Genomic DNA, 21567 nt, shown 5'->3' with positions numbered 1-21567 from the left:
CCTGCTCGCCGCCAGCGCTTCAGCACCGCCCGCCCCGTTCGCGGTGCCGCCGGCGGGACTGGGAGCCGGACGCACCATGAGCAACCTCCCCGCCGACCGGGAGGGCGGCCTCGCCGACCCCGGGCTGCCCGAGGAGGAGGTAGGGGGGACGGCGAGGGGGAACGGGGTCTATGGGGGGTGTTTTTTTTTGTTGGAGGGGGGGTCCTGTATCTCGCCACCCGCGGTCCGCGCCGCCTGCCCACGCACCCTACGCCGGGGGGGTAAGTCCGCGCCGGGGGGGTCCCGTTGGTTTCCGCGGTACGGGGGGCCTGGGGGAGAGGTGGGGAGCGAGATGTGATCGGTAGGCAGTGCTTTCCCCTCCCCTCCTGGACACCCCCCACCCCCCCGGCACCCCACCTCGGGAGACCTCGGGGCTCAGGGAGGCCCCACTCGAGACACGCAGCTCCCCAGGGTGTGGAGGGCTCCAAATCAGCCTCAGCCCCAGCTCCCGGAGTGCTTTGTGGGGGGACGCTGAGTCTATCCCCGCACCCACCGGACTTTGTGACTGTCTTGCAGTGGGTCTCACCCCAAAGATGGACAAAACAGCCTTGTCTCCACGGGGGGACATATCCCACGCCCCGGGGACCAGAGTGGGTTTTGTCCTTTACCACCACCAAGTTCCTGGTTTTGCCTGTGACCTTGAGATGGGAATTTGGACTTTGGGAGGGTGAGTGCAGGCAGATAGGATCTCTTCCTGTCTTTCACCCGCTGCCCCGCTCCGGCGTGGCCCCACCAGCTCTGCCCGATCCAGGATGCACGGCAGCTCCGCTCTCCTGCTGGCACCTACCTGGAGTTTCTCACTCCAGAGGTCTGAAACTTCCCAAAGTTTCCCAGAGCTCTGTAATAACAGGGGATTTTCCCTCTGGCGTGGGGCAGACGATGCTGCTGGGTCTTTGTGGGTGGTGTGGCTCAGGTGGGCACGGCGGTGGGAGATGGCCATGGATGCCCTTCCCAATGGTATGGGCACGTGAAGTGCTGGCAAAGGGCAACCCTCACTCTGATCCTGCTGGATCCCAGCCGGGTCTTAGCCATTGTCCGTGGGGATCCCCTGCCCTTGCGGTGCAGCTCTGTCTGGGGGCATGCTGGATGCGTGGAGACCCTGAAGGGGGACAGCTGTGAGGTGTCAGGGCCCCCCAGTATTGCTGGGGACATTTTAGGAGGGCGATGGCGGCGCCTGCTTCCAAGCTGGGTACCTCCAGGGCCAGGCAGGTATTTTCCCAGCCCTGCCTGGAAGAGCTGGTGCTCTCGAGTATTTACTTAAGCACAGGAGAAAGAAGTTGCCCAGCTGCTGCTCTCTCCCCTCCCTAAAGCTTACCTTCCAGCCTTGTGCAGGAGAAGCAGCACCCACCCTGGGAGTTCAGTCAGGGTGCTGCCAGGCTGGGACAAGCCCCCAGCTTCAACCCTGCTTCTTCCTAGGCTGGCAGGAGTCCTGCTCCTGGCACCCCTATTCGTCTTGCTCCCCCTCCGTGGTGCAGGGGAGCTGTGGGCCGGGGGGGAGGGGGTCCCCTCCAGAGGAGCCTGGGGAGGGCAGAACAGTTTGTAAAGGAGGTCACGTCACTTCGGCTGGGCGAGAACGGCATGTAAAAGCTCGACGGAGCCCGACCGAGGCCTTATTTGGTAGCAGAGCAGCTCCGGAGAGCCCAGCTCGTGGCCCTGGTCCCCATCCCATGCCAGATCCTTCATCCTGGGAGAGCAGGGCCTGGGAAGGGGACCTCAGGGATCGTTCTGGGGGGAGGAAGGTACCTAATGAGTGGATAAGCTTTGTCCCCATGATCCCTGTGTTGCGTCCCCCATGTTTCTGTTTACTTTCCGTGGGGTCTAGAGGAGGGTTTGGAAGCAAACCACGGGTGGAACATGGCTCTGTGTGACCCCTCAAAGTGCTTATCACCCCTCAACGAGCCCGTCACCCCCACTGCTCTGTCTCAATCCCTCATCTGCTCCCTTGTTTTCTCGCTGGCTTTTCTTCTGCCGCTTCCTCGTTCCAGCTCTGGCAGCTCCGGACTCGTTGTCCCCCAGGGGCTGCTCCTTCTCCTCCCGTCCTCTGCCGGACGTTTGGCCACGGGTCTGAAGAAACGGCTGTGGGTGGTGAGGCTGGAGGCTGAGCCTGGGTTTCCTACATCCCAGGGGCGGAAGAACCAGCATCCTTCAGCCCCCAGCCTTGTTTATGTCAGGGAGGTTTGCGGGTTGCTGGCGTGCGGACACAGCCCGGGAATCTAAACCCAGCCCGGGAGGAGGCTCCGTCAGCCGGGAGAATATTTACTCAAGGACTAATCCCGGCGGGGATGGAATGCACCCCGCTTTGCTGGGAAGGGGGGAAGCTCTGCTCTCCCTGCTTTTCAGCATGGTCTCAGCCTGCTGCCGTTGCCTTCCCGCTCCCACCAAGGGCCAGGTGGTCGCTGGTGCCTCGCTGGCAGCGCTGGGCAGTGAAGCGGCTCATCTGCTGGTGGAGAATTAAAGCAGGTCCCTGCCGAAGGTGGGAGCTGGGGCTGGAGGAGGTCATTAAATACCTCGTGAATGAATCACCCGGATGCCTTCTGCCTCCCCCCTAGCCGGTCCCCGGCCGGTTAACCTTTGCTGGGGGTGGGGATGGGTTGTGCAGGGGTAGGGAAGCGTGACTGTGCCAGTGGGGCACCCGGCGTCCCTCAGGGTGCCACCATCTGATGGGGTCCAGGGCTGGCAAATGCCTCCCTGCTTACCTTTGGGAGACAAACCCGGCTTCTGTCTTCGTGTCAGGAAGAGGAGGAGGAAGGCTCCAACATGAATCTCTGCATGCTGGGGTCATTCTTCAGCTGTGGTCTGGTGACCCCAGCCACCTCTTGGTTCTGATCTCTTCCTCTGCTTGTGTGTTCCCAGTCCAAATCCTCACTCCCAGCCCCTCCTCTGCATCCCTTAAACTGTCCCCAGATGGGATGTGGTACTTTGGGGACAACAGGAGGTGATGGTGAGGGGTTGATGCCAGAAGTGGGATGGAGATGACTTCCTAGGAAAAGGAAGGTTGCAGAAGCTAGGAGAAGACTTTCTACAGGGACAATGAAAACCACGAGGGGACAAAACAGGAGCAAGATGGTGGAGGTGAGTTCCAGTGGCCCTGGCAGTGGCAAGAGCAGAGGACCATGGAAAAGAGACTTGGTGTGCCCCTCATGCAGTGCCATAACTGTCATCCCTGCTAAAGAAAATCAAGGTGGTGGTCACCTGTGAGGTCCTGCACTCATGACCAGCAGCTTCCTGGAGCAGCCATCAGCACTTCTGAACTGGAAGAAACCTTTAGTTTCACCCCAAATGTTAACAAGAAGGAGAAATGCTCCACCAGGAAAACACTGAAAAATATCTGAACTGAAGAGAAACCTTCTGGGCTGCCCTAAACCAGGGGTGTTTGGGCTGCAGGAATCTTGCCACCACACTCAAGTGCCGTGGACTATTCCTTGTTGAGGAGCTGTTGGTCTGACCTCGTCCCACAGGACACTTGGGAGCCCTCCTCACCTCCAAGAAGGGGTCATTTCCCCTGTGGAAGCTCATGTACCTGCTGCCAGCTGGTGGTGTCTCCAATAAGGATTATGTTTTGCCCTCCTCTCAGAGGCAGGATTTTTCCCTGGGAGCGTTTCTGGTAGAGGAGGAGGCTGAGCCCCTGGGATCTCCCGGCACAGGAAAGCCTGGAGCAGCTCCCTGCGGGCTGAAGCTGCTCTTCCATTTAAGGGCAGGAGTAATATTTCCGCCTGAAACCTTTCCTTGGCAGAAGGATATCCGTCCAGCCTGCTGGGAATTACCCTTTCCCTGCCAGTCCTACCTCTGTTTAACACCCCAAATCCTTCCACCTGCTTCTTGCCCTCAGAAAAAGGATGCTCTTTATGTAGGACCTGCTCAAACATCCCTTTGTCTGGGCTCCCCGGCCCCCGCCCCCCAGCACCTTTTTTGTGGGGTGCAGATGGGGAGGGCCCATAACCTCCTATCTCCTTCCTGCTTCCTTTGATCCCAAACTTCCTTCTGGGGCTGGAGAGGAGCTGGGGGATGCTTTGGAGCCCTTCTACCTCTCGCCCCTGTCTAATTTTACAGTTTAAAACTTGGCCGACCCGCGTTTGAACTTTGAAAGCAAACAAGTCATTACCCAGGAGAAGCCCTTCCTTGGCGAGGCTGAAATCTCAAGAGGGTTTCACAGGGTCTTTTATCTGCCCCATCTCTCTGCTGCTGCACAGTTAAGGGGCTAAACGATCCGGTGAGCTGGGCTTGCAAAGGTTTGGCTTTCAGGGAGGCGGCAAATGGGCAGCAGATTTTCCCCTGGAGCCATCTCGGATGCCTCTGGTGCTCCCTGGAGCTCCCCGGGGGCAGGAGTGTCCTGGGGAGGACCGGAGGCTGGAGGGATGGATGATGGAGGCAGAAGGGACCCTCCTTGGGACACCAACCCAGCTGAGAGGGTGGATGTGTCCAGAGCAGATTCCCCTGGAGCTTGTGCTCAGAGAGACCTGGCTGAAGGGGAGGACATTTTTATTTTCCCCCTAGGAAAGGATAAATTTGCAATCTTTATGTTGAATTTCATGGACATTCCTCCGGATAAATCCCCTCCTCAGGGCAGTGTCTGCAAGGGAGACAGTGCCTGCAATGGAGACAGTGCAGCTTTGCCCACTTCAGGATGCTCCATCACCTCCAGTCTCAGAAGATGGGTAGAAAACTGGTGGAGGTCCCCCAAGGCACCTTGATGGGGGATGGTCCCAGGAAAGGGGAGAGGCTCCTGAGCTGTGCCCCACTGCTGCCCTAGCTCAGAAAGGGTGGGCTTCAAGAAGTGGCCAGGCTCTTTTCAGTGGTGTCTTGTGATAGGACAAAGGGTAAAGGACACAAACTGGAACCCAGGAAGCTTCACCTCAACATGGGCAAAAACTTCTTTGCTGTGAGGGTGCTGGAGCCCCGGAGCAGGCTGCCCAGAGAGGTTGTGGAATCCTTTCTGTGGAGTCTTTAAAGACCCATCGGGATGTGTTCCTGTGTGAGACCCTGCTTTGGCAGGGGAGGTTGGCCTCGGTGATCTTCAGAGGTCTCTTCCAACCCCAACCATTCTGTGATTCTGCCTGTGCTGATCCCATCCAGCCTGGAGCTCTCAGCATCCCTCTGGACAGGGTCCTGAGCATCCTTTCCTGGCTGGAGCAGGACTTGCTTTCCAAGTCAAGCATGGGATGGCTGTACTTTCACGGCTGGCTGGGTTTTGGGCAGCCCCCATGCACCCAGCTGGGTACCGGCAGTGGTGGGGGTACGGCAGTGGTGGGGGTACGGCAGTGATGGGTATCACCAGGAGTGTTGACACAAGGGCTGTATGCAAACGGCCCCTTTGTTGTTTAATGGCTACGGGTCAGCCAGAGGTTTTGTTACACAAAGCAGGAATGTTTGCTGCTCCCAAGGCTTGGAGATGGGGTAGATAGCTTATCTGCAAGAGAAAGAAGAAATGTCAGCAGAAGAATAGACCTGGGCTGGCTGTTTCTGGCTGCTTGGTATGTCTCTGTCCCAGGGAATGGGGTGGGCAGAGTGCTTGTCCCCCCCAAAAAAAAAAAGAAGAAATGAAACTTAACAAATAATCAAAGTTTTCCCCTCCTCCAGCCCAAATCTGGCAGCTTGGCACCTGGAGTGGGTGACCTTCCTCTAGCCCCTTCAGACCAGCTCCCACAAGGCACTTGGCTGCCTGAATAAATAAACTGCAGCCATCAAATCCTCCAGGCTACCTCCCAGTAAGATGCTACAGGAGCAGAAGGAGGAGGGATGGCTCATGAGCAAGCTTGGAGCTGAGGAGGACAGCAAGGCAGGGACCCCACCAAGACCATTCCTGGGTGCCCCAGTAAGAGCTGGTGGGTGCTGGCAGCCAGGGTCAGACCCATCCACAGGGCTGAGACCAAGTCGGCAGCTGGCAGCAAAGTCTGAGGCTAAATACTGGCGCTATGGATGAGGGGGGGGGCTGTGAGGGGGTCGAGGTAGGGCCGGTTGGGGCCATCATCCCCCCCAGCTATTAAGACACCAAAGGGCTAGGATGAGATTCTGGGTGTGAGGAGAGGGGAGTTAACAGCAGATCCAGCTGGTGGTCTCCTACCACACGCTGCTCCCCCAGTTACGAGCTGGTTGTAAAGCAAGACCATCCTGGCACGGGTCTTGGCCATCCCTGGGGAGCTCCACATCCCTCCTTGGGGTTGGTGGAAGCAGAGTTTTGGGGAGCTGCCCTGGCTTTGAGGATGCTGCACCATGGTGAAGGGCAGAGTTAAACCCCCTTAAGTGGTGAGTTGTAGGACCTGGGGACAGGCTGCTCCAAACCAGTCCACTCTAAACCAGGACCATTGCTCCAGGAGGAAGAGTTGGGGTTTGCATCTCCCCATCCTTAATGCTGTAATTAGGCAGGGATAAGAGGCATTGTCTGCAGAGTCAGGATGCTGCTGGGGATTGCAGGAGGGATGCTGAAAGACCCTCGTTGCCAGATTGGGGAAGGCAGGCACTGGGATGTTTTCAGTCACATGCTCTGTGGTCACCCAAAGGATGAAGGGGTCCCTCCCGAAAATGCTGCACCCCCAAAGCATGGCTTAAGGCTGCCCATGAGGTTCCCCTTGGGCTGGCATCATCCCTTTGGCCTGCCACCACTAAAAGCATGGGGTATCCCCAAGTTGGGGGATGAGGGAAGGTCCCCAGGCACCTCCTTTCTTCTCTTTCAGGTGAGGACTCTTTTTGTGAGCGGGTTGCCTCTGGACATCAAGCCCCGGGAACTCTACCTGCTCTTCAGGCCCTTTAAGGTATCAGACTGGGGAGGGAAGGTGGGGGCTGGAAGCCAGCTGGAAGCTGGCCCCTGCCCTATGCCCATGGCCCCACCAGCTTTGGTGGGCTCTGGGAGCCTGCTGGTTTCTCAAAATAAAAGTCTTAACTCAGTCCTTCTGTTCACAGAAAGAGGTTCCTGTGCCTTTTGTCCCCCAGTAAACCCCAGGAAAATGGCACTGGGCACCATGATTGCACTGGGGGGTTCACTGCACCTTGACTTAAACCTCATTTAGCATCCAGCATCCCTCCAAAAACCCTGTGAGAGCAAGTCCCTGTGGTGGTGCTGACCCTTGGCATGGTCCTGCCATGCCCACCCCATGCCCCCAGTCTGTGGGGGGTAAATGTGGAGGTGGAGAAGCTCAAAGGGCAGCTGAAGCACAGAATCACAGAGTGGGTCAGGTTCAAAGGAACCCTTGAAGGTCATCTTGTCCAACCCCCCTGCAATGAGCAGGGACACCTCCAAGGAGGTCAGCTTGCTGAGTCCCGTCAAGTCTGACCATGGATGTCACATCAGGGAGGATCTCCACCAAACACCTTTTTGTATCCCTTTTCTTGCAGGGCTACGAAGGGTCTCTCATCAAACTCACCTCCAAGCAGGTAGGAGCCCCCCAAAACAAGCAGCCCACACCACACTGCCCTCCTGCCTGGGGTGGTGGGTCCCCCACTCTGCTCCTCACCAGCCCAACTGATGGTGCCTCTTCTCCTTCCCCCACAGCCCGTGGGCTTTGTCAGCTTTGACAGCCGCTCGGAGGCGGAGGCGGCGAAGAACGCGCTGAACGTGAGTGCACCAGGCTGCTCCTTCCTGTGGGGATGCCTTTGCCCTCTCTCCAGAGAGTCTCCATATCTCTCCATCCTGGAGACCTGCTTTTCCTGTGCTGCTTTGGCCCCACCACATCCCCATCCCTCCAGCTGGTGGATCCCCGTCGGCAGCTTCTCCCCTTCTCCCCCTCCCGCTGGGGCTGCATCCCTCTTGCCTTTCCCAGAGCCATCTGTGAAGGCTTGAACCCTACGCTCTGGGGCAGTGAGAAGCTTTCCCAGCCTCTCCTTTTTATCCAGCAGGGGAAAAAATCCCAGCTGAAACTCCCAAAGAAAAAGCCAATTTCTCTTCCCTCCTACCTCTGTGGAGTTAACCCTGCTGGAAGTGGGCACGGGGAGAGGCACATGGAGCTGGTTCTCCGGTTCCTTCCCTGGTTTTGGGTTGGGTCTGTTGTTTTGGTTTGGTTTTTTTCCTTTCCTTTGGGATTTATTTTTTTCTTTTTTCTTCCCAAAAAAAAATGATCATTTTTTTTTTTTCTGGGGCTCTGCTAATCCCTCTGGATAAGAGCTGGGCTGCCTGGGATGCTGACTGCCAAATATGGTGCTGATGCTAAAAGATGCCGGAGGAATGCGAGCTGCCTCGGGGCCTGGCAAATTAGCTCATTGCAAGGGCTGGAAGTTGGGGGGGGGGGGGGGGGGGGGGGTTGGAAATAAAAGAATTGGGAGTTGTGTTTTGTGCTGCTGGCACGGGGCACTGCTCACCCATCCCCTGTGCCACCTTCCCTCCACAGGGCATCCGCTTCGACCCCGAGATCCCCCAGACGCTGCGGCTGGAGTTCGCCAAGGCCAACACCAAGATGGCCAAGAGCAAGCTGGTGGGCACCCCCAACCCCAGCACACCTCTGCCCACTGCTGTACCTCAGTTCATCGCCCGAGAGCCCTGTGAGTACCAGCCCCTGCTCTCCCCTTTGTGACCCCTCCCCTGCCCAGTCTGCCACTGCCTCAGTGCCAGCAGGTTTTGGGGTGGCAGATGCCAGGGCTTGGCTTTCATCCTCGTCTGCCTCAGGGAAACGCCTGATGTGGGCAGTTCAGTGTCACACAGAGATCGTGAGTGGGTGTAGCAGTGCCAGGTCCCAGGCATGGGATGCTGGGGGGATGCTGTTGTGGGGTGGAGATGGGCAATGCCAGGTGTTTGCTACAAGTGTGGTGGCTTGTGCCAGATGGTGGCCACGGGTCCCCAGAGTTGGCTGCTGGTGCTGGAGAGGACCTGAGGGCAGGTGACGGCTGGCTTGGCACAGTGTGCCGGAGCGGGGTGAGCCTGGGGTGCTGCTTCTTGGCACTGGGGAGTCTCTGAGTTGTAGCTGGGGGTGCTGGTGGAGACCAGGGCTGTGCCTTGCTCTGAGCATGCCATGCCTGTTTCTGCTGCTGGAGGAGCACTTCTGGCCTGGGCACCGGCTCCTCACCTCGCTGCTGCGCACGGGCGCAAGCCACACGCTCTCCTTCATGCCCACCAGTGCTGAGCCTGCAGGGTAATTAAACCTGGTGGAGATGGTGAGCCCAGGCTGGTGACACCCCTTGCCCCGTGGCACCGCTTGCTGCCAGCTGAGCCTCACGTTTTGCCATCCGGTGCTGGCTTTGCGGGTCCGCTCCTGCCGGTGGCACTTCTCCAGGGGAAGCCTCTCTCCTGCCCTGTGGGGAGCAGGAAGGAGCGTGGCGTAATGGGGTCCATGGCTGGTAACTCTCCTTCTTCTTTCCTTGCAGATGAGCTCACAGTGCCTGCACTTTACCCCAGTAGCCCTGAAGTGTGGGGGCCGTACCCTCTGTACCCAGCGGAGTTAGCACCTGCTCTACCTCCTCCTGCTTTCACCTACCCCGCTTCGCTGCACGCCCAGGTAATTCAGACCCATCCACCAGCACCACCACCCACCCTGGACCTCCTGCCCTTCCCCTGGGTGCTCACTGCACCACTAACCTCTGCCCAGCTAACAGGCACTCACTGCCCCCCTCCACGAGACGTAGGGATGGCACCCAAAGCCAGCTGAGTGGGCAGCACCGCCTGCCTCTGCCCAGCACCTCTCTCTGCCTTCCTCTGCCTTCCTGTGTGACTCTGCGGTTCTGTGAGCAGTATCTTCACTGCTTGAGAAGGTGCAGGTGATGTCAGCAAAGGTCAAGAGTCCCTCACCTCTGTGTTTCTGGGGTCTCCAACAGCCTTTGATCTGAAGAGCTGCTGATATACCTGCAATTAAAGCTGGACCTCTGCTAGCACCAGAAGCTGGTTGGCCTTTCAGGAACATGGTTGCAAGCTACTGTCAAGGCTAACCTCTTACACTGGAGCAGTGGTGTGGCACAACTGGGTGAGAATGAAGAATGAGGAGAGGCAACCAAGCTGGTGAAGGGTTTTGAGAATGTGTCTTGTAAGGAGCAGCTGAGGGAACTGGGGTTGCTTAGCCTGCAGAAAAGGTGGCTGAGAGGAGATCTTCTGGCTCTCTACAGCTCCCTGGAAGGAGGTGTAGAGAGGTGGGGGTTAGTCTCCTCTCAGAGGTCACAACTGACAGGACAAGAGGAAATGGTCTCAGGTTACACCAGGGGACGTTTAGGTTGGATATTGGGAACAAAGTTCTGTACCAAAATGGTTCCCAAAGACTGGAACAGGCTGCCCAGGGAAGTGGCTGAATAGCCATGCCTAGAGGTGTTTAAAAGCCATCTAGGTGTGGTGCTCCAAGGTCTGGTGTGGTAGTGGCCCTGGAAGAGATAGATAATGGTTGGACTTGATGATCTGGAAGGTCTTTTCCACCCATAGTGATTGGTTCTGTGATTCTCCCTGGGGAGGGCTGCCCAGAGAGGTTGTGGAGTCGTCTTCTCTGGAGAATTTCACGACCTGTCTGGATGTGTTGCTGTGTGACCTGCCCTGGGTGATCCTGTTTTGGCAGGGGTGTTGGACTGGATGGTCTCTGGAGGTCCCTTCCAACCTCTTCCCTTCTGTGATACCTTCACACTTGCCCACACCAGGGAGGGAGAGATGGGGGATGCTCATTGCGGCTGGACCATCCCCATTGCTCCCAGCACCCAACACCTCACCCATCCAGCTGCTGGTGTGGTACAAGAGCACAGAGTCACAGAATGTTAGGGGATGAAAGGGACCTCAAGAGATCATCCAGTCCAACCCCCTGCCAGAGCAGGAGCACCTAGGGCAGGTCACACAGGAACTCATCCAGGCAGGTCTTGAATATCTCCAGAGAGGGAGAGTCCACACCCCCCCTGGGCAGCCTGCTCCAGGCTTCTGTCACCCTCACAGGGAAATAACTCTTCCTGTGCCTCAACTTCCACCCACTGCCCCTTGTGCTGTCGCTGGGCATTGACCAGAGCCTGGCTCCATCCTCTTGGCACTCAGCCTTTGTTTATAAGCACGGGGGGGGTCGCAGCCCACCCCCAGCCACCCCAGGATGCGGCTTGCTGCGGGGCGTGAAGCGGAGCGGCTGTGACAGGCAGGAGAGGGCCAGCGAGGCACAAATGGAGGAGCCATCTTTTATTGACGAGGCTCTCTCCCTGCCACCAGCACTCTCCTGCCGGCTGCCGGCGCGGCTGGCTCCCGACGGCCGCCTGCCGGCGTTAAAAATTAACCACCTGCCCGGGGAGGGGAGCAGGGAGCGCTGCTGGAGTGCTGCTGGAGCAGCTCCAGAGTGGCAGCCAAGCTGGGGAAGGCTCTGGAGAACAGGGCTGGGGAGGAGCAGCTGAAGGAGCTGGGGTTGGTAAGTGTGGAGAAGAGGAGGCTGAGGGGAGAGCTCATTGCTCTCTACAGCTCCCTGAAAGGAGGCTGCAGTGAGGTGGAGGTTGGGCTCTTTTTCCTGGTCTCAGATGATAGAAGGAGAGGCAATGGCCTGAAATTGTGCCAGGGGAGGGTTAGGTTGGAGATGAGGAACAATTTCTTTGCTGCAAGAGTGGTCAGGGATTGGAAGAGGCTGCCCAGGGAGGTGGTGGAGTCCCCATCCCTGGAGGGGTTCCAGAAACGTGGACTGTGGCCCTTGGGGACATGGTTTAGTGGCCATGGTGGTGTTGGGTTGATGGTTGGACTCAGTGACCTTAGAGGGCTTTTCCAATACAACCAGTTCTGTGCTGCTGTGTTGATAGAAGAGGAGATGGAGGTGCTGGGGGATCCCTTTGCAGTGCCAGCTCTCAGAGTGTTTCCTGCAGGGCTGCCAGCTGTGGGGGGAGGAACCCAGCTGAACCCAGCTGTCGGGGGAGGAACAGGCAGCTGCCTCCGCAGCAGCCAGGCTGGACACCATCCCTCGGTGGTGAGCAGGAGAAAAGGAGCTCATGGAAGCAGGTTTGCTGGATAACTGCATCCACAAGGATCTGTTCCTGGCACGCTGCAATGGAGCTGGGTTATTTGGAGCTGCCGGCGCTGGGAGCCAGAGGAAGCCAGGGGCTGGTTTAAACATGGAAAAGCACTCACTGTACAAACAGCCACAACCTTGGGATGAAATTCCATGGGTTTGGGGCTTGCTAGCTGTCTGTTGGGAGAGCACCAGTAACTGTTATTGCAGCTCTGCTCCAGCCTTGTCACAACACCACCAAAAGGCAGCACCTGCCCAGGAAGCGGCCGGCGGAGGAAGCGGAGGCAGAAGGAAGCTCTGAGGGACCCTCAGGAAACCTCAGACTGAGACCTGTTTGAAGGACCCCCAGCAGCACTGCAGGCTTGGGGCAGAGTGCCTGGAAAATTGTCCAGTGGAGGACCTGGGGGTGTTAAATGGCTGGCTGAATGTGAGCCAGAGTGTGCCCAGTTGGCCAGGGGGGCCACCAGCATCCTGGCTTCCATCAGGAATAGTGCAGCCAGCAGGTGTGGGGATGTGACTGTCCCCCTCTGTTCAGCACTGCTGAGGACACACCTTGAGTGCTGAGTTCAGTTTGGAGCCCCTCACTACAGGACATTGAGGTGCTGGAGAATGTCCAGGGAAGGGCAACCAAGCTGGTAAAGGGTCTGGAGCACAAATCTTGTGAGGATCAGCTGAGGGACCTGGGATTGTTTAGCCTGGAGGAGAGGAGGCTGAGGGGAGACCTCATTGCCCTCTACACCTCCTGGAAAGGAGGCTGGAGCCAGGTGGGGGTCTGTCATTTCTCACATGCAGCAAGTGACAGGACAAGAGGAAGCAGCCTCAACTTGTGCAGGGGAGCTTCAGGTTGGACATCAGGAAAAATGTTTCCACAGAAAGGATTCTCAGGCACTGGAACAGGCTGCTCAGGGAGGTGGTGGAGTCCCCACCCCTGAAGGGATTGAAAAGAGGCCTGGATGTGGTGCTGAGGGAGCTGGTTTGGTGGCAGTGGCTTCGCAGCAGTGGTGGGACTGTGAGCTCTTGAGTCAGTGGTTGGGCTTGAGGATCTCAAAGATTTGTTTCAACCTTGACAGTTGTATGATGCTAAGAACCATCTGCTGTGGTTATGGAGTCAGCATGGTGGCAAAAGTGGTGGTGGCACCTTCCTGGTCACCCCAGGCAGCTGCTGGCATTGTGGGTTTGGTGGGTGGCATGGCAGAGGGATGCCAGCAGCCAAAACAAAGCTGCTTGCTGTAGGGTGGCCTCCCTGGCTGGGACCTGCAGAGAGCAGCAGGATGGGGACCCTAGGGATGGTGGGACTGACATGGAGTGTCCATGAGCAGTTTTGGTGTCTGATGTCCCCCTCATCTGCCTTGGCACCTTGGTGAGACCGTGGTGCTGCTGTTCCGGCTTGGTCAGGTTGTGCGCTCGGATGCAGTTACTCCTGTCCAAACTGGAGCTGTACTGTTGGTGTTTCAACCCTGCTGTGCGTGGGGAAGGCCTGGGAAGGTGCCCAGAGGTGTTGCCAGGGTGGGTGGCCACCAGCCCTCTCAGCCTGTGCCCCTCTGTCTTTGCAGATGCGCTGGCTGCCCCCCTCCGAGGCTGGTTCTCAGGGCTGGAAGTCCCGTCAGTTCTGCTGAATGCCGGGTGAGTGCCGCCTCCTGCCGCGGGCATCGCCTCCGCCACTGCCGTGACCTCCGCCTGCCGTCACTCCTGGGGGGCCCCAGCACATCAGGGTGGGCAGCCAGACCTGGTGAGGCCATCTTCTGGCAGGCACCACAGGTCTGAGTGCCCTCTAACTAGGATAGGGGAGATGTAGGTTGGACATCAGGAGGAAGTTCTGCACAATGAGGGAGGGGAAACACTGGAACAGGTTGAGACCCCATCCCTGGAGACATGCAAGGTCAAACTTGATGGGGCTGCGAGCAACCTGATCTACTTGGAGATGTCCCTGCTGACTGCAGTGAGGCTGGACAAGATGACCTTTGGGGGTCCCTTCCAACCCAATGCATTCTGTGATTCTTTGCCCCCAGGAGGGAGACATCTCTGCTACCATCCACCCCAAACCTTTTCCGAACATCTCAGGTCAGGAGGGAAAGGCAGGTCCATGGCTTGTTGGCCCATGGGACCTCTTTGGAGGGAAAAAGCCTTGCAAGATCTGCTCTGTAATTAACTCAGCCTTTTGTGGGTGAGCAAAGGGGATTCGAACTTACAGTGAGGGTAGTGAGACACGGGGACAGGTTGCCCAGGGAGGTTGTGGATGCATCCTCCCTGGAGGTGTTCAGGGCCATGTTGGATGAGGCCTTGAGAGACCTGGGCTAGTGGGAGGTGTCCCTGCCCATGGCAGGGAGGTTGGAACTGGATGAGCTCTAAGGTTCCTTCCAACCCAACCAATTCTATGAATTTATGAAATGGAAGAGGGGGAAAAGAAGCTCATTTAATGCTGAGCATCACTTGATACCTGCACCATGTCCACAGCTACCCATGCAGAAACCTCAGCAGGTACAAGGAGGTGGGAGAGGGTGCAGCATCCACCACTGTGCCCAGCACCCACAGGCCTGTGCCATGCCCCCCAGGCTCACTCAGCCAGGGAGAGCAGGAGGAACCGGCTGTGGCTGCAGCTGACCCAGACTTGGATCCGTGAAGCATTCTCTGACTATTTTAGGCCCAGCAGATAAAAATAGGGAGTGTGGGGAGGCTTTGGGAACCAGCAGTCCTTCCAAAATATGGAATGTGCCAATATTCCAGCTAAAATGTAAGCAGAGCCATATTTGGGAAGAAGGAATGAGCAAATCCCGTGGAAGAGGTCCACCTGCCTGCAGCAACTCCAGTAGCTGCGATGGGTGGTGAGGATGGAGAGCTGGGGAGCTCCTGTCCCCCTTCCAGGCTCCTCCAGCTGGGAAGGGCAAAGGGGGACAGCCCAGGGAAGGGTTTTGCTGCCATCCTGGCACTGCCACCTGCATCCTCGCTGTGTTACAGGACCAGGAGTGATGGCTTTGAAGTGAGGAAGAAATGGTTCACAGTGAGGGTGGTGAAACACTGGCACTGTTTACCCAGAGAGGTGGGAGATGCCCCATCTGTGGCAAGATTCTGGGTCAGGTTGGATGGGGCTCTGGGCAAGCTGCTCTAGTTGCAGATGTCCCTGCTGACTGCAGGGGATTGGACAAGGTGACCTTTAAAGATCCCTTTCAACTCAAACCATTCTATGAGTCTGTGATTCTGTGAGAGTGGTTGTGGAGTCTCCTCTGGACACTTTCAAGACTCATCTGGACGTGTTCCTGGGTGACCTGCCCTATGTGACCCTGCTTTGGCAGGGGGTTGGACTCAATGATCTCCAGAGATCCCTTCCAGCCCCCACCTTTCTGTGATGTGCCATGTGGAGCCCGTCAGGGCAGGGTTAAGCTGCAGATTGCCCTCTTAAGAAGCACTGACTGTGGCCACTGCTAACCGACCTCTTCCCACAGCATGCTGACCTCAGCCCCTGGCTGCTGCTTGTCCCTAACCCTCCTCTGTGTCCTCTCACAGGTCTCAGGTGTGTGATGGTGGCCTACAGTCAGTCTTGTGGGTATTAATGGAGTCTTCCAAGGCGGCTACTGGGTTGGTGTGCTCTCTGCAAAACCACAGTGTGCTGGTAAGGCTGGAGCCCCCTTGGGCTTGCTGCTTTGGGGTGAGGAGAAGGGCAGGGAGGGGGTGCAGCCCTGGGCTGGCTCCCTGCAGGCTGGCATGGCTGCCGCGGCTATCGGCGTTATCTGCAGCAGGGTTTCAGCGCGGCCCAGGAATGCCTCTCGGCTTTGAATTACCCCCCAGTAATCTCAGCTCCCTGCCTCCTGCTTCCTGCCTTGGATCAACACAGCCTGAATTCCTCTTAAGTGCAGAGCTCAACTCCAACTTAACTCTCAGCTTCCCAGCTGGTGCTTCCTCCAGCTAAAGCCCCAGCGGCTGTGGCCACTGGGAGGGGCACACTGGGATCAGTGGGGTCCGGGATGCCCGCAGGCATTTCACACCTTGCCCTCTCCTGGTTAAACAACCACCCTTGGAGCATGGTCCTGGCTTGGAAACAAGACTCTTTCTTCCTTGGGTGCAGCACAGGAGCTTTCCCCATGAAGGGAGAGAGTCAGGCATGGAACAGGCTGCCCAGGGAGGTGGTGGAGTCACCAGGCCTGCAGGGGTTCAAGAAACATGTGGAGATGGCCCTTGGGGACATGGTGGTCTTGGGTTGATGGTTGGACTTGATGATCTTTGGAGGTTCCTTCCAACCCTTACCATTCTATGATTCCATGAGGCTCGACAGGACTCTGGGCAACCTGATCTAGTTGAGGAGGCCCCTGCTGACTGCAGAGGGGGTTGGACTAGATGACCTTTGAAGGTCCCTTGCAACCCCAGACCATTCTAGGATTCTGTGATTCCATGATTCTGTTACAGCCCCTTTTCTGCTTCACCTTATCCCCATACCTACTGGTCTGTTGTTTATTATGGGGGTGCTGGATGAGAAGCTCAACATGAGCCACTAGTGTGCACTTGCAGCCCAGAAAGCCAACCAGAGGCTGGGCTGCAGCAAGAGAAGCAGAGCCAGCAGGTCAAGGGAGGTGATTCTCCCCTTCTACTCTGGTGAGACCCCACCTGGGGTACTGCATCCAGTTCTGGAGCCCCTATTACAAGAGGGATCTGGAGGTGCTGGAAGGTATCCAGAGAAGGGCCATGAGGATGAGCAGAGGGCTGGAGCTGCTCTGCTGTGGAGACAGACTGAAAGAGTTGGGGCTGTTCAGTCTGGAGAAGAGAAGGCTCTGAGGAGACCTTATTGTGGCCTTCCAGTATCTGAAGGGGGCTACAAGAAAGCTGGGGAGGAACTTTTTAGAGTGGCAGGCAGTGATAGGACTGGAGGAAGGGAGCAAAGCTCGAAGTGGGTAGATTCAGAATCGGATGTTAGGAATAAATCCTTCCCCATGAGGGTGGTGAGAGCCTGGTGCAGGTTGCCTAGGGAGGTGGTGGAAGCCTCATCCCTGGAGGTGTTTGCATCCAGGCTGGATGTAGCTCTGAGGAACCTGATCTAGTGTGAGGTGTCCCTGCCCATGGTTGGAACTGGCTGATCCCTGAGGTCCCCTCCAACCCTGACAATTCTTTGATGATTCTATGATTTAATACCTCTCTCTCTCTCTCTCTCTGTGTGTGTGTCGTTCCAGGCTTGATAACTAAAAACCCTCACACAAGTTTGGATTCCTCCAAGACTTTCCCACAGCCTCTATCACACATCTGCTCTCCTAGAAGAAAGAAAGAAAAAAAAGGAAAAAAAAAAAGAAAAAAAAACACACAAAAAAAAACAAAACAAGAAAAAAAGAAGAAGAAGAAAAAGAAGCCCCAACCCCAACAACCCCCCAACAATGAAAGGCTTACCTAGTAATAATATTTTCCTCTTTGACACTGTATATTTGTAAGAAAGAGTGTGTTACTTCTGAAAGCATGGTTTTGACAGGCAGCCCCCCCCTCCCCCCCAGCCTCTGCAAAGACTTTTGCAAACTGAAGCATAGGAAAGCAGACTACAAAACAGCAACAAAACCAAAACCCTATCAAAAAAACAACAACAACAAAAAAGGCAAAATGAGAGCAAAAGTATTTTTGTACCAAACCTCCTGAGCAGGACAATCTTACACTGGGTCTGGACCACACCTTCTGTGCTTTGACTTTGGAATGAGTGTAATTAGGAGTCTCTGAACCCCCTCTCCCCACTCCTCCCCAGCCCCATCAGCTGCATGTTGAAGGCTTTGATGTTCACCTGCGTGGAGATGTGGAGATGCACAGGTTGGGTTTGTAGGAACCTGTGCTGCCTCCGGCACGGGGATTGTGCTCCGGCGAGACCTCTGTGGACTCATAACCAGTATTACCCTCTTCTTCTCCCCAGTTGTACCAAACCACAACCAGGCAGGGACAATCAGTCAGACACTTTCTTAGGGTGGGGTTTATTCTGTAACCGTAGGGCTATGTTTCATAGCTTGCTGTGCAAAGCTTCGGCGTGGGACAACGGCTCGGATCAGGGATGGGCAGAGACAGCCCCCACATGTAGCAAGGTGACAATTTGCCTCCTCCTCCTCCTCCTCCTCCTCCTTCTCTTCCTGCTGTGATTGATTCAAGTTGTTACAGGCAATGTAAACTGCTGTATGGGAGACAACCAACCGACAACCCCTTGGTTCACCAGCTTACTCCCAGGTAGGACATGGGTCCCGAGCAAGCCGAGGGGCTTAGGCATGTGCCTACCGTTATGCCAAAGCACTGGGCTGAGCTGGGGGTTTAGTGCTGAGGTGGTGCCAGTCTGGCAGCTCCCTGTGTAGCATTTGCATGTTCCCATGTGCAAAGATAAGAAGGGAGGCTGCTGACACTCTTGAGGTAGGGTCTGTAACCTTTGTGGAGACAGCTTACCGAGCAAAGAGAAGGCTCCACAGACTCGTCTCTCCTCCTCCTCCTCCTCATTCTAGGAGGGATTTGGAAAGAGAAAGAAAACCAAACCAAGACCTCAGACAGATTTCAGTTCCTGGCAAAAGGAGGTGCAAAACTTCTCCTTTTCACTGCCTCTCCCCTCCCCCCATCCCTGCTGCAGGGCAGACCGAGCTCAGCTGCACTGAGGACAGGGTGCTCATGGCCTTGTTAAACGTCATCACCTTTTCCTTCCTCCTCCTCCTCCTCTTCTGTGGGTGGGCTGAGCTTTCAGCTGCTGAAGCCAGGGCAGGGGAAAGCTGGGTGGGGGAGGGGAAGGGAGGGGTGAGATGGTGCAATGGGAAACTGTCCAGCTGGGGGGTCTCGTGTTCGAAGTGGGACCGATAAAGGCAACGTGAGAAGCAATCAATTCCAAGCCAAACCTCTGGAGTGGCTCGGAAAGGAAAGGAGAGCGAGCTGCGTTTCCAAGCGACAGGACTAACCCTTTTAGCAAAACTATTTCCTGTACTTTGTCTTTGTGGAGAGGAGAGAAGCTTCCACATTGTCTACTTCTTGGCTTTTGGAAATTCTGTTTAAAAGGTACTTTTCTATTGTAATTTTTTTAAAAGAATAAACCCAGTGATTATTGTAAGTTATGTGCAGAGCTTGGCCGTGTGCTGTGTGGGGAAAGGAGCCCAGCACAGCCCCGGGGGAGCAGCAGCCTCCTCTCCTCTCCCTGGGCTCGCTGCTGATTCCTTCTTGGGTTTTGGTCTTTTTTTTTTTCCTTTTAAAGGGTAGATACCATCATCCTGCTTGGATCTCCAGGAAAGCTTCAAAATCCAGGCTGGAAGGATCAAGCAGGCTTTAAAGAAACGGCTCCCAGAGTTTACAAAGATGTTATCAGTCCAGTGTGAGAGCTACAAATCTTGGCACCGAGCACGGGAGCAGAGCTGCGATTTTCCATGAGCTCAGCCCCAGCAGAGGCAAATGTAACCCAGAGACCAAGGGCTTCATTAGGACTTCTTTTTTTTTTAATGTTTTTATTATTATTATTTTTGAACATGCTGAGAATTTGGAAAAAACTCAGTTCATAAGGCCCAACCTAGAAATTCCTCCTCCTCCTCCTCCTCCTCCCTCTGCTCCGCCCCCATAAATGCAACCAGAGTCCCCCAGGAGCCTCTGAAAACAAAAGTAGCAGGAGCAAGGCTACAGCTCAGCAAAGGCAGCCTGGAGAATGGTGTGAAAGAGGTCACCAATAAAACAGGCTGCAGATGAGGGGTGGGGGTGGAGGGGAGAGAGAAGAAGGGGCTGGGGGTGCCACTTGAAAGCCCCTGCGTGGCAGGGATGAGCTGGGAGCTAAGCCTCAGCTAGGCCGGATGCTAATTCCTATCCCCCACCCCCCTGCGCTCACCGCAATTCGCTGCTTGCTTTCCGCCTTGCATGCAGAGGAGAGGGTTGGCTGGCAAGCCCTGGCTAGGAAGGGAGCTGTGAGCTCAACGTGAACGCACTGCTCGGCCCAAGAGCCGCTCGGAGCGGCGGTAACTGGCCCGCGCCACCGGCACTGCTCAGGCGGGATGCTTCTGGGAGCAGAGTCAACAGCAAACCTCCAGCTAAGGAACAAGCTCACATCCTCCTGGGCACAGCATATGCTCCCAGCTCTGCCCTGCAAAGGGAAGTGGGGGCCTTGCTGAAAATATTTAACCTCTTGAACCGCTTTGGTTTTTTCCTCTCCCCCTGTAAGCCCAAAGGGTTTTGGCTCGGCGGCGCTCGGCGCTGCCCTCCCGGAGCGGCTCGGAGCTGCTGGCCTGGCCCCTGCCTTGCCTCTGCCCGTGGTGACCTTTCCCCGTGTGGCCGGGGAACATTCCTTCCCTGTGACCGTTGGGGCACTTACAGGAAGGCCCAAGCTGCTGGCTGACACTGGGAGATTGCAAAACAGGGCCAGGGACTCCCAAGCCAGCGCTGGCATCCGATAGCAGGGATAAATCCCGAGAGGCAGAGCTGGAGAAACCAGAAGGAGCAAACTTTGTGCTCTCATTGTTTCCACTTTCCCAAGTTTTTCTCTCCCCAAGGCTAAGCTGAGGGAAAGGGGGGGGGGATGAAAATGGCTCCTTCCTGTGCCTCCCTCTATCCCTGCTGCCCCAAGGCTCCATCCCTCTATCCCTGCTGCCCCAGGGCTCCTTGCTGACAGGCAGCAGGCTGGAAGCAATGGTGAAGGCTGTGGAGAAAAACACAAAGCCACCTTCCCACGTGGGATGGGAGAAAGAGAGGTCTATACCCCCAGGATCATACTAGGGGCCAGGCAGCAGTGGCCAGGAGTACAGGATTGTGCCATGGGAATGGAGCCGGGCCAGCCAGGGCAGGGAGAGCAAAGGGCAGACAGACGGAGCCAGCCAGCAGCGCCCGCAGCCCTGATGGGACAAGGAGGAGGAGCAAGCTCAGCACTCGCTCCTGGGGGCCTCCTTGGGAAAAGGGGGAAGGAGCAAGGAGACCAGGAGAGGAAAAATGAGATAGCACTGGGACTTGGGCAGGCAACTTCAGGGGCTGGGAGGGAAGTTGATGGCTAAGAGTAAAGAGGTGGCTTGGAGAGGATAGCTGGGGCCAGGGTGAAGGCATGGATTTGCTCCCTGTGGATTTGCTCTCCAGTTTAGTCTGGAGAAAAGGAGGCTGAGGGGAGAGCTCATTGCCCTCTACAACCCCCTGAAAGGAGGTTGCAGTGAGGTGGGGGTTGGGCTCTTTTTCCTAGTCTCAGGTGACAGAAGGAGAGGAAATGGGCTGAAATTGTGCTAGGCAGGTTTGGGTTGGAGAGTAGGAAAAAGGTCTTTGCTGCAAGAGTGGTCAGGGATTGGAAGAGGCTGCCCAGGGAGGTGGTGGAGTCCCCATCCCTGGAGGTGTTCCAGAAACGTAGACTATGGCCCTTGGGGACATGGTTTAGTGGCCATGGTGGTGTTGGGTTGATGGTTGGACTCAGTGACCTTAGAGGGCTTCTCCAAACCAAGCTATTCTATGATAGAATGGCTTAGGTAGGAAGGGACCTGAGAGATCATCTACTCCAAGACAGAGGGTTGTCACTGAGCAAGGGTCACCACACTGCCAGCATGCTGCCAGGCCAGGCTGCTCTGTGCTCTCTGCCAGCTCAAAAAGACCCAAGAATACACAGCTAGAGCCCAGTCCATGCCCCTGCCCTGAGAAGGACAGGGAGATCTGCTGCCTGCACAGCACACCTAAAAGCCTGATGTCTGCCCCAGGGCTCTGCTTGCAGGCCATGCAGGGGGAACACTGCAGCCCA

The 21567-nt window shown here is 56.4% G+C and overlaps 1 protein-coding gene across 1 annotated transcript; it reads left to right on the top strand.

Annotated features, from left to right (window-relative positions):
- The first annotated feature begins 19 nt into the window (after positions 1-19).
- On the top strand, positions 20-15492 carry RBPMS (RNA binding protein, mRNA processing factor). Its single transcript, XM_068153818.1, has 8 exons — positions 20-139; positions 6711-6788; positions 7369-7407; positions 7526-7588; positions 8358-8508; positions 9328-9458; positions 13454-13523; positions 15402-15492. The coding sequence occupies exons 1-7, from the start codon at positions 77-79 to the stop codon at positions 13514-13516; spliced, it is 588 nt and encodes a 195-aa protein (XP_068009919.1). The 5' UTR covers positions 20-76; the 3' UTR covers positions 13517-13523; positions 15402-15492.
- The last annotated feature ends 6075 nt before the right edge of the window (positions 15493-21567 follow it).

The sequence above is a fragment of the Melanerpes formicivorus genome, unplaced genomic scaffold (assembly GCF_026170545.1).
Source record: "Melanerpes formicivorus ecotype bairdi unplaced genomic scaffold, bMelFor1.0.p_v2 SCAF_27, whole genome shotgun sequence".
In the NCBI taxonomy this organism is placed as follows: domain Eukaryota; kingdom Metazoa; phylum Chordata; class Aves; order Piciformes; family Picidae; genus Melanerpes; species Melanerpes formicivorus.
This window is presented reverse-complemented; position numbering and strand designations above follow the sequence as displayed.

Excerpts from the sequence above, each read along its gene's own strand:
- RBPMS (XM_068153818.1), top strand. The coding sequence starts at position 77 with ATGAGCAACCTCCCCGCCGACCGGGAGGGCGGCCTCGCCGACCCCGGG. Across the intron at positions 6,789-7,368 it reads TGCTCTTCAGGCCCTTTAAG|GGCTACGAAGGGTCTCTCAT; the intron begins GTATCAGACTGG and ends CTTTTCTTGCAG. Across the intron at positions 9,459-13,453 it reads CCGCTTCGCTGCACGCCCAG|ATGCGCTGGCTGCCCCCCTC; the intron begins GTAATTCAGACC and ends CTGTCTTTGCAG.